This window comes from Electrona antarctica, assembly GCF_951216825.1.
Source record: "Electrona antarctica genome assembly, chromosome: 16".
Classification (NCBI taxonomy): Eukaryota; Metazoa; Chordata; class Actinopteri; order Myctophiformes; family Myctophidae; genus Electrona; species Electrona antarctica.
The window spans coordinates 43,432,924-43,447,268 of record NC_136797.1 but is presented as its reverse complement, the minus strand read 5'-3'; the positions used below and the strand labels follow the sequence as shown (position 1 = coordinate 43,447,268).

General features: G+C 42.1%; 1 protein-coding gene across 1 annotated transcript in view; it reads right to left on the bottom strand.

Moving 5' to 3' along the window:
• Positions 1–14,345, bottom strand: part of stxbp1a (syntaxin binding protein 1a) — a 32,512-nt gene that overhangs the window by 15,609 nt on the left and 2,558 nt on the right. The window contains exons 2-9 of the mRNA XM_079523800.1: positions 8,657–8,706; positions 8,160–8,241; positions 7,552–7,628; positions 6,753–6,831; positions 5,569–5,672; positions 1,435–1,583; positions 686–770; positions 335–465 (exon numbers count right to left, since the gene is read on the bottom strand). Of these exons, the coding sequence (XP_079379926.1) occupies positions 335–465; positions 686–770; positions 1,435–1,583; positions 5,569–5,672; positions 6,753–6,831; positions 7,552–7,628; positions 8,160–8,241; positions 8,657–8,706 (757 nt within the window). The remainder of the gene's footprint in view (positions 1–334; positions 466–685; positions 771–1,434; positions 1,584–5,568; positions 5,673–6,752; positions 6,832–7,551; positions 7,629–8,159; positions 8,242–8,656; positions 8,707–14,345) is intronic.

Below are 14,345 nucleotides of genomic sequence, written 5' to 3'. Positions count from 1 at the left end.
CTAAATTTGGAATTTTTACTTAACGTCAACCACTGTAAGCTCAAACAGTGGTTGACGATAGGCTATTCGCTGTGTTACGGCTGTTCCAGACAAAAAGGCTCTGATGAAGTTCATATTAATATATTACAGTATAATATTATAAATATAATTTACTCAAAGTCCTTTTTAATTAATCCACCAAAGATTTTCCTGTCTTACTATTGACTGACAGTTTTATCCCTCAAATTATAGTATAATAGATCTAAAGAGCAATAGAATAGCGGATAATGTAACAACAAAAGCGAACAGAACGGGGCCCAATACAATAGGATAGAGGGCACACACAGACACATACTTGTACACATCGTTTTCGATGGGCAGCAGGTCGTATCCCATAGCCTGGAAGGTCAGTTCATGGAGAACGGGTGATGCTGGGTCAAAGGCCCTGTCCAGGATGATCAGCTGAGAACGGGCCTTGTCAGGACCCTGTAGAGAGACAAGGAGCCAGTCAGACAGACAGTGGGAGAGGATAGGGACAGATAGAGGAGAGCAATACAGAGATAATTCCGATTGTGTCCGAATTTGGTGTCAATATCAAACCACATAAACTCAAAATGGAAATGAAGGAAAAAAAGAAGAGGACACAAATATGATTAAGGAATGACAAATGGGATGATTTAGTATACTTGAGTTCTCCAAGACTCACCTCTCCCATGGTGGGGTCGTCTGCCTTGTAGGCATCCAGTTTGTCTTGTACCAGCTGGGCCAGAGTGGCATTGTCCTTGTAATCGCTGGCGGAGACAGACAGACAGAATGAGGTATGCCAAAAAAGACCTCATAATGTTCTTTCATAAACCAAAATACTGTGTATTACTGTATACTGACACCTTCTCTAAAATATGTGAGAGTGGCAGTAAGTTTCCCTCTATAGGGGGGGGGGGGGGGGTGCAGGGAGAGACAATTTACAATTTAGGCATTTAGCAGACGCTCTTAATCCAGAGCGACATACATTAAGCAATAACAAAAGCATGGCATACATCACATAAAAGTAGTTATCATGAATCATCAGTAACAGTGCTACTAGGGGTGCTACTCTAGTAGGGGTGCTACTCTATATTAAGGCCTGTTCCTAACTTCCTACAAAGTAAAATCAGTAAATTTAACTCCAAAAGTGTGCAAATGGAACCAAAGTGATCCATTTCAACTCCTCTCCTCTCCTCACACAAAAGGCTGAACGAAGACCATCTTTACAAAATGTGACGGTATCATTTTACGAATATTATGTTTTTTTTGGGGAAGCCAGCCTCATCTGCAAAGCATCTGTATATAGCACTACAGCATCTCATTTGCTAAATGTCATGCATCCCTTTTTAACGATGATGCGTCTGGGAAGCCCACCCCTGGGTGCCTGCCAGTGGCTGCACACCCCACCCCCACCACCGCTTTGTGGCTTACCCTCTGTATCTGACGGCGGGGTACTCCTTCAGGGTGGCACACAAGGTGGCCAGCTGCTCTGCCAACCTCTCCATCACTGAGTTCTTCATCTGAGTCTTGTGGGGGCTGTAGAAACTCTGGAAGGCATCTGGGTTGTCCAGAGAGTACACCTGGAACACACACACGCACGCACACACGAAATATGTATTCATGTCCACATAAACAGAATTACAGGAGCCTTGTACAAAAGGACATAAACACTGCCAGTGCAGTCAGATAATATATAGGAAAACAGCCACTTACAAGGTGCATATAAGGCAGAACATTGTTACATACAATACTTGTCAAACACAGCAGGGTAAAGGAAACAACGCCTCCTCCAAACTCACGCATGCACGCACAATCACAGAGCACATGAAACGGATGTATAATATACTGTGTGTTGTTGTTTTTGGAGTAGACTATGACCCAGGCATTCATGCTGGGTGACAATTTGTTGTCTGTTGTTTAGATAGTCTTATTTAGTCAACGAAGACAACGATAAAATAGCCTTTGATCAGCCATGTTGCTGGACATGTTTGTCATGTCCAGTTCCTTCTGCAGCGAGGTCGCCCGTGGTGACATTTACAGTTAAGTGTGCCATGGCACTTTAGCTTGAGCCTCTCGTGTCCTTTCATCACTGCCCTCACCAAGGGCAAATAAAGGCTGGGTATGTGATAAAGCATTAAACATTTCTGCCCCTCAAGACTGATTTACTTCATTCGTCTCACACAGAAAATAGCCTAAATATCTTGTAGATTGTCTATTTGCGGCTATAATCGTCACCATCTGTCTACCGTTCTCAGGTCTTGTTCTCCTGCTCGTATGCGCATGCCTCTCATCACACATTGTATTGACTCAACCCCTCCCCTTCTCCCCTCTCGCTCTCTCTCCCTTTCTCTATTCTCTATATTTATTGCCTCTCCTCCCCTCTAGTCCCCTCCTCTGCATCATACACCCCCCCCCCCCTCCCTCCCTCCCACCTCCATCTGTCCATGACAAAACAACCCTCCTGCAGATGCGTCCACCATTTGCGGCGTTCCCCATTGGCTGCCGTTTGCTGTGTGGATTCTGCATTGTCCAATTAGGGAAGGGGCTGTGGGTCTGTGGGCGGGCTCATGTGCCAGCACTTTGGCCTGCAGCATAAACCTCTGACTCTGAATTAATCATTGTAGACAGGGCATTGTGGGTCAGACAGCATCCTCAGCCAGTGAAACAGTGAGGGAAGACATTGGGGAGACATGAGGGGTGGAGGATAGAGGAGATGAGGGGTGGAGGATGGAGGATGTGATAAGGAAAGGAGAAGACAATCAACATAATGGCCCTCATTTATCAAATAGAAAAATGGATGTACGGACATCTCGCCGCAACTGTCGCCATTTATCAATCTGTTGTTAATTTGATGTGAGCGTAGCCAATGCTCAAATCTCACGTCAGGTCTAAGCATGTGTGCGCAAATCATTTTCATCGCAGACTAGTGGTGCAGCATAGTCTGACAATCTGACAGGCATCTAAAGATGTGCCACTTACAATGACGTACAGTAACATAACATAATATTTAACATACCCCTATACATATCCCCAACATAAAAAGGTAGTTACAATTAAGGGGTTTTAACCAGTGACAAGATTACAAGCATTTAAAATCGAGGGATTAAAAACAATGTATTAAATGTAACCAACTGTCATTCAAGGTATTTTGACAATGGTAGATCTGGTTCTATTAAGACCTGGATACTCGTATGTAGACGAGAGGATTATCATTTTTGCAAAGCAGCAGCGTACGGACATGTCTCCAGGGCGCACTGCAGCTGGAGTCATATGTAATTAAAATTCAAAACATATTCCACTCATGTAGTTGTACTAGTTTAAAATAAAATGACAAATCGGGGTCTAATAATGGCACAGTGGCATTTCCTGTGGATTTCTGACGTCACGTGATACTGATGACATCAGTCTTTCCCTAATATAGAGGGACGGCAGACGACGGGTCTGAAATGATTAATCCACAAAATATGAAAACTATTTATATATTCACAAACAAAAGGCACCGATCAGCCCAGTGGTTTGTGATATTGGCTGCAGACACACAGGCACACAGACCCTTTTCTAGACTGCTTATGTGTATGTGTATGTATATGTATTGTGTATGTATAAGTAGTAGCAAATATAGCGTAGGCTAATATATGTTTATATAAAATCTGGTATGTGACTAGGGAATATATAAACAATATCCTATAAAAATGTTTTTCATTTAATTGGTTAGAAATCTTGGCTATAAATGGAGGTCCAATTTGTTTATCATAATTTGAGTGAATATTAATGACCTGTTCTCAAGATCGTTCGCCCAGGTACGCTTGGCGAGCATCCAAGAAGTCTATTCGACTTTGATCACGTGGTTTAATTTAACATTATGTGTCCTTGGACAGTCTCCCATTATAGGACGGAAGAAAAAAGAATATACGATATAGAGGCCACGGTGTCTCGGCGAGTTTCAGCAACATTTTAACCCTTAATACCACTCAGAATGAACATAACATGCAGTGGAAATAAACACAGAGAGAGATAACAGGTCTATGTGACCTTGTGGATTTCATCTGGCATCCCTAAAAACATCTTCATTCTTCAACTTCATTTTCGAAAAATAGCAAGAACAGAGGATATGCAATTATGCACATGCACGAAGTGCCAAGCTTGTAGATCAGCTATTACTCACAGCGTACAACTAAGTATAAATGAGGGCTTAAGTGGTTAAACAAGGCATTCATTGCGACTGTTTTCAGGACCTGAAGCACCCTGAAAAGAGAGACAGAGAAGCAGGTGGGCATGGGAGACTCGATTTGATAGCTCGAGAGGGACAGAGAAAGAGAGGGAGTGAAGAAGGAAGGAAGGGAAGGAAAGAAACAAGAGAGTAACGATGTGACGTAGTTGGTCAGTGTATGTGTATGGTTGAGGTCACGGTGCAACCATATGCAAGAGCGTAGCCATGTATAGGCTTCATGGGAGGATGAAATGTCTGTGCTCCGTCGGTAGAAGCACTCATCTTTTAATCGCAAAAGACGTGTGGTAATCTCGTTCTGGTTTTACCGACTGACCTTGACGACCATTTTAGGACATAGGCTATACAAGGTGGTGAATAAATGCCTAAATATCTGATGCAGATCTGCATGGGGAAGCATTGGGACATATCTACATTCAATTAAAATAAGGTAATAAGAGAGAGTTGACAATGTTAATTAAGCCATTTAGACCTATTCTAAAAAAGGCTTCTAAATCCTGGCCTAAAAACTTTAAATATTTATTCAAGAATTACCAAAAAATGATATGTATACTATATACTGTACATAGCAACAACAACCCAAAAATTGGTTCCGGTCTATAAAAGGTAAAAACCTTAAAAGGGGAGGATAGAAGTAACATATTTTCTACTGTACATTGGCGGGGCAGATTGTTCTTTTTTTCTCAGTATACTGCTACGCCCACGCACACACATGCATGTGTGCGTGTACCTGCAGATAGAATCTCTGCATGCTTTCCCTTTCTATCTACCTCCCCCTCTTGTCTGTCCTTTGTAAGCTGTTTTTGTTTTATTATCAGCATCGTTAACGATGCTATTTCAGTCCATGTCCTTCCTGGTATCAGTAGCTCCTTCATCCTACCTTTTACTTACTTACAGTATATCTATCTCTGGATCGTACTACTACTGCATGGTCTGGTGATTCATTGTCATTGACAGTGATTAGGCCAACAGAAACAACAAGCGACCACATTCCATCCCGTGGTCAATGGGCGAGATGGAGAGAGTTGGACTGATGTGTTCATGTAACCACATCAACCCTTTCGTCCCTATTTTGGGAACGTCATTAACTGGGAACTTGTCAAAAAATGTTACATCTTTTTCAAACTCATAACGTGTCGCGAAGTGACACATTGTGAGCTTGTAGTTCGGCTATCTTAGCAGCAGGACACTGTCGGATGAAATAGGGCTTCAATTAACACTGTCTGGATCGTGGTCAGTGGATAATAGATATACACCTAGCTCGTTTGTTTTCCTTTCTTTCGTCTTTATGTTTGTATTAATCAGTTGTGTGCACACTTCTTCGCGTCATATCCTACCTGTGACTCATAGGGCAAGAAGGCGATGTTGATCTCAGTCAGAGTCTTGATGGTTTTGGAGGCACGGCTCTTCACCAGCTCGTTGAACAAAGGGTCAGGGCAAGCTGGAGAAGGGAGTGGGAGAGAGACATCTGCTGTCAAACACAGCTACAAACAGACTACAGTTGACTTGTTTCTGTTACCCTGCTGTGTGTGCGTGCATGCGTGCGTTAGGGCATTAAGCAACTAGTCGACTAGTTTACTAGTCGACTAGTAAATCCACTAGTCGACCTTGTTGGTACTAGTTGACTAGTTGATAAGAAAAAAAAAAAAAAAAAAGTTTATTTATTTATTTTATTATTTTTTTCCTGATTTTGTAGGCCTCAAGATCAGGTAGATTATAGTTATAGCCACCATGTACACAGTTTTTCAATGTACACATTTATTTCCCAAAAAAAAAAAAAAAAAAAAAAGTGTATTTTTTTAATTTATTTTATTTTTTTACATAATAGGTAGTTAAACAACTAGTCGACTAGTAAACTAGGCAACTAGTCAACTAGTAAAAATGACTAGAAGTGAATGCCCTAGCGTGCGTGCGTGCATGCGTGCGTGCGTGCGTGCGTGCGTGCGTGCGTGCGTGCGTGCGTGTTCTGGAGACCCCTATTGTAGAGGGAATTACTGTAGGCACAGGGATTGATTGATTGATCATCACCCTTATGTAGGCGCAGGGATTGATTGATCATGGCTGAGAGTGTACTTTTCTCGGTGACCATAGTGCTGATGACAAAAAGACTTTTAAGTATTTGACCAGTACTTCATCAGAGACTATAGTTTTGGTGATCCCAGTAATGTCAGACATTAGTCTTTCCTAGGTTTTCACCCAGAGCAGTCAGTGTTAAAGTTTGTCGATTAAAACTATGACGAAAAACCCTTTTTCACTGGCAAAAATGAATAAAAACGAAATAAAAAACAAAGCTATCATGACTACAAATTCAGTCAATCTGGAGTGGATCTTCACATACAGCCGATTGGTTTATTAATTGATTGAGTTGATTTCTCACCTATTTAAGGATTTCAAGGCCATACCCATGTAACTTGAAACGTTGTTGTTTTAGGTTGAAATAAAAAGGACGGGAGCAGAATTATATCGTCAACAAATAAAACTAGACTTAAATGATGTGAAGTGTTAAAAGCTCTCTACTCACAGTCAGTGAAGAAGACGTGGGCCCCCTTGTATTTTGCTGAATGAGGGTCTTTAAAGTCTGCAATCAGGGTGTGCACGGACTGAGGAGAGAGAGCACAGACAAATATACAACCATGCACTCTGTGTGTTTGAGTGTGTGAAGTCATCAAGGGTTCCATTCTTTTTAAACAGAATGTCTCTTCGTACGGTGCATGCTAATCTACAAGCTCGATGCATTTCCGCTATGCACATTTTGACACGTTCAGAAATATATGTTCAATGTGGGAGAGAGAGATTTTTTTTTATTATATTGTGATATTATCAAACATAAATACAGTATCAAACATTTTCAGCCATTACCCCACCGGCCATAGAAAAGACTAGAGGGGTTAGAGGGGAGAGCAGACGCATGGAATCCCCCATCCCTCCCAGAAAATGCAACCCTGGTAGTTGTAGTAAACACCTGATCTACAGTACATGCAGTTCTGTTTGTAGGCCGGCTGATTGGGTGTAGGCTACTATAGAGGGGAAGAGAGGCAGTGTAGATGAGCACCCCCGCTTCTAAAAACACTGTAGCACTACACCCCTGGTAGTAAAGGTGGCTCAGAAGGATAGGGTGAGTGGGGCGGCCATGGTAACAGAGGAGTATGTTGAGTTGAGTCAACAATGTTGTGCGTTCTCCATCAGCACCATGACATATGGTTCCTGCTGCTAAGAAAACAGACCTGGTTGCCAGAGACACGGCTCTAAATATACACTGTGAAAAGGATGGAGGTGTGTGTGTGTGTGTGTGTGCGTGCGTGAGTGCACATGCGTGTTACCTTCTCTGTTGGTGTAATCAGGTAAATAGCCTCCAGGGTGGGAAGAGGCTCTCTGCGTTTGTTTATATCCTCCACAACTAGAGGAGAGAGAGGGGGGGAGAAAGAAAGAAAGAAAGAAAGAAAGAAAGAAAGAAAGAAAGAAAGAAAGAAAGAAAGAAAGAAAGTAGAAGTTCAGTAATGCACCAAATAAACACCTGCTGTATAATGGTAGCCGGAAGTTGCTGAATGTCTGAATGTCTCAGTGTAGAATCATTAATGTTCATTTAATACTAATGTATACAACATGAGGATTTGACTGTGTCGTCTCTAAGCAAAGCATAGTGTGCGTCCCTTCCACTCCAGCATTTTATCTTCATCATTACAGTAGTAGGGGTGCAACAGTTAATCGAAGTAATCGATTTAATCGGTAATAAATAGTAATAGAAAATGTATAATTTCATGAAATAATCGACTAATAATCAATCCCTATTTTGGGTTAGGGTTCACAATATAGCAGTGTACAGTACGAAAACATACAGTATGGAAGGAACAGCAGAGCCAGCTAGGGGCCCAGGCTTACACTGTACCACTGTACACTGGAACATGAAAGATAAATGTTTATCCCTTACTGGTGATGCCTTCCGTCATGATGTCTGTCATCTTGCAGCAGGAGGACAGCATTCTCATGCTCAGCTGATCCACAATGAGTGCCTGGAAACAGGAGACACGCCGGGAAACATGTACGCGTTAATATAAAAACCTTACACACTGTCAAAATATATTCTTTGTGTTTCATATATCTATTGTTTATGTTATTACAGACACAGCATATGCCTGCCCACAGACAGATACAGTACATGCACCTGTCTATAGTGGACTATGCATGCATGCATTGATCAGTATTAGAAAAACACTAGAGATTATGCCGTCTGAAGTTCAGTACCTTCAATCCAGATGACATCTTTATTTAATAATAACAATTTCTGACTTTTCACAATTCACTTTTAGCGTTAATTTAACTGTACATTTCTACACTCACCGAATTAAATGAACACTGACTGTTGTCGAGTGATTATGTACATTTATTGTGCTTGGTTTTTAAAGACATTTTGAGGGCGATTCCTACCTTCCATTCTCCCTTCTTCTTCACCTTCTTGATAACATCATTCATAATCTCTGTGAATAAAAGAGAGAAAAATACAAATCAGTTTTCAATCATCATCATTTCAATACATCTTAAAAGGATTCTTCTGACAACTTTGGAATAGGACTATATATGAATGATCAATCTATCCTCTCTCTCTCTCTCTCTCTCTGTCACACACGCAAGCACGCTGTCGATAATTCCCTAACAATAATAATTTTACAATGTCCCCGACATAGAGCACATTTGGGGACAAAATTGTGATTTGGTCATCAGGGACATGCGAGCGCGCGCGCACACACACACACGCACACGCACGCACACACACACACACACACACACACACACACACACACACACACACACACACACACACACACACACACACACACACACACACACACACACACAATGTAACCAGCAGCGGGGCCAGGTGGGTCTATTCTCCAACAGGGCGTTAATCTCTCCAACCACAGAGGTATGTTTCTGTCTGCTCGTCTGCCTTGTCTGAGTTGACCAACAATAATTGGTAACAAGTCATAGTTATGGGGCTGGGATATGATATTGTGTCAATGTTGTGATAGGATATATTGTCTGTGATTTTGGACAATGTAATCTTTCCTGGTCTAATAAACTTGTAATTTATACTTTAAAAAACTATAAACATTTCAAAAGCGAAAAGCGAAAATAGCACATTTACAAGCCTCACACGTTGCAGATTCTGAGATTCGTGACACATAGTAAGTCAGTGTATTTGCATGTATTGTTTACTGTGGTTTCTGTAATGCTTTTTAGCATTGTCAGTGTATTTGCTTACAGCGCTTATGTTTCCATCCAGTGTAATGTAATTTGATCTCTATCGTACTACCTGAAGTGATTTCCATTTGAGTTTCATGCAATACCTACTACCAATTCCTGCTCTTCAATGGAGGAAGGCCACCGACCTCCAACCACCGCAGTTGATTAGTTGTATTGCATTAACATACTCTAGTCTACCATACAGAGAGGTTACGTTTTATTCACAGACAAAAAGTTATCGATAGCAGCTTTAAGTAATTTAATGTCATTTTAAACTTTTAAAATGGAGGAAAGTAAAGACACAACACGCCAATCATACAGTACTTCCATGACACTGAGTACTGAACACAACGACGAAGGGAATATTTTAGGAGGCAAGTGATTTATGAGCCATGAAAAACGTCCCAGTTCAAAACAGCTTCAGTGCCATGATAACGCTGCAGTACGAAGAGAATAATAATCTTATCCACCACAGATCAGGGATTAACGGGCATGTTTGTGCCTTTGTGCCATGATGCTGATATTAGCTTGATCTGTGTACACTGGTCATCTGGCTGTGGTATTAGAATAAATCCATTTAGGGTGAATTGCTGCTTACATCCAGTTGTATCACTGTAAAGCACTAAGCCTGCCACAGCAGGATTCCGGTAGATTATGGCAGATTAAAGGGAAAAAGCATGTTGTGGAGACTAGGAAAGGCATTTAAACAAGTGGGGGGATTTGCGTGCGTGCGTGCGTGCGTGCGTGCGTGCGTGCGTGCATGCGTGCGTGCGTGCTGACAGACAGACAGACATACATTTCAACAACCCAAATGGGGATCCCTTAATTGAACAGAATATTTTCAGATGGGTATCCAACTATCCACGCCCAAATACAATTTATGTTAATCTGGGGGTCCTTGACATGAAAAGGTTTGAGCACCACTGTTCCATCTAGACACAGCCATAATCCAACAGTCTGAGTCAGTCTTTGTGACTTCATGGTCTCTTATGGGAGACACACAGGATCTTGAAATAGAATGTCAATGTGTTTCACTGTGGAGAGTGACTCCCTGATTCAGCACCGTTCTATTTCTACTATAGCCTGGGAACCAGACGAATCTGCCACAGGAAAAGAAGAAGAAAAAAAAAAACATTCCCTGGTGAGATTGGTCTGGCACCCCTCAGTTTGCATTACATTTCGCTCACCCCAGAGTTGTGGGTGACCAATCAGAGCCAACTCAAAGTGAGATTTGTTTGTGCTGTGATGTTGGAAGCTGTTTGCAACCGCCCCTTGAAAATAAATCTTCCACAACAAAGTTCCAGACTAATATCTACTCACTAGTGACATTAGTCTGGCCAGTGGCAATGCCAGGCTATCTATTTCCAGCCCCTCCCATTGCTATGATGTACTACAGTCATGGTTCTCAAAGTGAGGGGGTTCCAACTTCCCAGGGGTCCCCAATTATTGATAGTCAGGAGGAACCAAGCGGACCCGGACAGCTTTTTTAATCCATGAACAAGATAAAATAACACTTCAGATTTTACTGTGTGGAGGATATCCGTCATTCGCTTTCCCTTTCCTCTTCCATTGCTGATGTATTTCCTCTTTTTTGCCCCAATCATCCTTTTCCTGCAGTCGAGTGACTGCTTTTATCTCTTTCCTATTGTTCTTCAGTGTGCGATTATATAAAAAATAAATAAAGCAGTGCCCTGCCAATGCTGAAAGTAATACAAAAAGAAGTAAAACATAAAACGAATTAAATGTGGCGCACCGATATATAAATGGATTGGATAACGTGTCATCAGCAGACAGTAACTCTGGTTTGATTCCAACTGGCTGCAGGTTGGTCCCTCTGTCCTGTCTAAATAAAGCGCAAACTAGCTGAAAATAATCTTTAAAAATAAAATGAATATTAAATGTAGAAAGCTTAGTGTGCCACACACATGCACCCGTGCGTGCCTCCCACAAACAAACCAGTCTGACATAAGAAAAAGCGACCAGAATAAACACACATTGGCCAGCTGTGTCAACCAACTGGGATACACACACACACACACACACACACACACACACACACGGCAGGCTGTGGCTACTTTTGTTTGACACAAACATTGCTCATTGCTCCTTCACAACACTATGCAGTCACAATGCATCCTTGGCCCTAAATATGCACATGATCCAGCGATTCAGTACAATGTTGACATAGTCTTCCTTCGCATCATGGTCCATTCCCTAGAGGCGGCTTCACCTAGGAGTACGTAACGTGACCCATTTCTTTCTCTCCTCTGGATTTCAGCGTCACAACACTGAGTGCAACACCAACAGAGATCTTAAAGAGACAGGAAGCCATTTCGGTGGAGCGCATAATTAATTAGGCTCGGTTACTGAGTGAGGGCATACAAGACAGGCCTGAGATTTCATCATTTTAGATGCAGGACCACTTGGTGCAAAACCATGATTTTAAATGGTAAATAGTGAATAGCAAATAATGCATTTATATAGCGCCTTTATCCAAGGCACTTTACATAGATTTAGATATATTCCAGATATTTCACTTTTATTTACGCTAGACCACAAAAGCCAGGCAGATCTCAGGACAACTGGTGTAATGAATTGCTGTAGCAGCCATGGGCTCTTTTACGGTAGCATCCATCTTATTATAGGTCTGATGTGAAGACTGAGGCTACGCTATATCAAACTGTGTGTGTGTGTGCGTGTGTGCGCGGTGTGTGCGCGCTGTGTGTGTGTGCGTGTGTGCGTGCGTGAGTGGGAGGGAGGGCGATATAGCTCAGCTCACGTAATTCTGCCTACTAGAAGCGTGGGAGGAAGAGAAGGGACTGACTGTGAGCCAGCTCATGACACAGCACTCTTTCCCTCAGTAAGAGCAGCAGACAACATAACGCTGCATCCAGGAGGCCTATTTTAGCAAGCCCATTAGGTTATACAGCCCATTGAGAGTATATCATTATACTATGACGAGGTAGGGCAATTCATTAATTCACAAACAAAACGTTGAAGGCTTTCCTGACAGCAGTGATACACAGTAGGCCTGCGTGCGTGCGTGCGTGCGTGCGTGCGTGCGTGCATGCGTGCGTGCGTTCAAATCCATCAATTTGTGTGCGTGCCTACAGTGGGGGCTGCAGGCACTGCGTCACACAATAAGAGTGTGATGCTCTGGTCGAGCAATGCTTCCAAGGTCAGTGCAAGCAAAGAGCTGTGTGTGTGTGTGTGTGTGTGTGTGTGTGTGTGTGTGTGTGTGTGTGTGTGTGTGTGTGTGTGTGTGTGTGTGTGTGTGTGTGTGTGTGTGTGTGCGTGCGTGCGTGCGTGCGTGCGTGCGTGCGTGCGTGCGTGCGTGCGTGCGTGCGTGCGTGCGTGCGTGCGTGCGTGCGTGCGTGCGTGCGTGCGTGCGTCTTGGTCCTGTGACTGCAGTGGAACTTGGGTGCTATTCAAGGATTTGAAGGACCCCAATCTATTACAGTGTAAAATTCTCAGTGTTTGTTTAACTCTAAGAGTGTACAAATGGAAGTGTACACTCTCAGAGTTACAGACCCAAAAGCTTCCATTTAGACCCCTGGTGGTGGTCCCTGCAGTTACACACTGGCATTTTCTGAAGCTCACAATTCCGACACATCACCTTTCCAACTTGCCGCATTACTAACCCTGTCCCTAACCCTAACCATAACCGCACGCGTAAGCTACGTAGTGGAATGCCACCCTGTCCCCGGTCCCTGCACCCGACAATGAGAAATAGTGCTATGGGATGGCTATACTTACAAACACTGGCCCTTCAGCTATAGTACTGTTAACTGTATGACACGGTACTACAGCTAACTGGCTAGTAAGGCTAGTCTCTCCTGATGCCATTATTCCACAGTCTGTTGACAGCAGAGACAGCTGTCAAAGCACGTATAATAAAAAAGAAAAAGATAAAACATGGCTAACATCCTGACAGGTTATAGTAGTGGATGACTAGATAATGTACAAAAATGTACAGTAAAACCAAGTAGCTAGTAAAATATTGTACATAATATAGATGTGAATTATGTAGGTCCTGTATTAGCACCATTTTGTATGTACAGGGAGGGTACGTACTGTATGTACAATTTACGTTAATCACTTGAATTTTCAACTTATGTCTGTTTGTACAAGAACAAGGACCACAATGAAAATAAGTCTTTGTTATCCTTGACGTGTTGTTTCAGGGAATTCATTGTATTTACTTTCTTTTATCATAACGTTCAAATCCATCAATAAATCAATCAATGATAACTGAAAACAATAAAGGCAATATAAAGTTGTTGGATCACTGATGTGATATCTAGCATGTCACAGTCTGTAAGTTGATATTCCATCATACGGTACTACGGTACTACTGAAATTAATGACTTGACCAAACATTCATTCTAAACCAAATGATGCTTTGGAAAATTGCCAGAAGTAATGTAAAGAATGTTGCCTCACATACACATGCAAAGTAATGATGATGATGATGATGACAGAATCTGTTTTAACCATGTAACTATACATCTACAGTATATACTTTAGATGTAGTAGCTATGTACTTTGTTGACCAGGGTACCCTATGGGTCAAACATCTACAATCTACAAGCTCACAATGTGTGGCACTGAGATTTTCACTGAATGTTCAACTACGTATACACTATACAGTATGGCATGCCCATAAAAGGAACACTATGGTTCAAGTATAGTTAGAGAACTGCATGTGAGACAATCTTTTTTAATTGCCCGGGTTTTCATTCACAAAATAAAGCATCAGTCTAATTTGATGTGGGAATGTGTCTCATAATAATGCTTTTCAAATTCTACTGATGCAATTCTCCTGCAATTCACTCTGCCCTTATTTCCCCTCGTATTGCTCCCTGGAATTGAT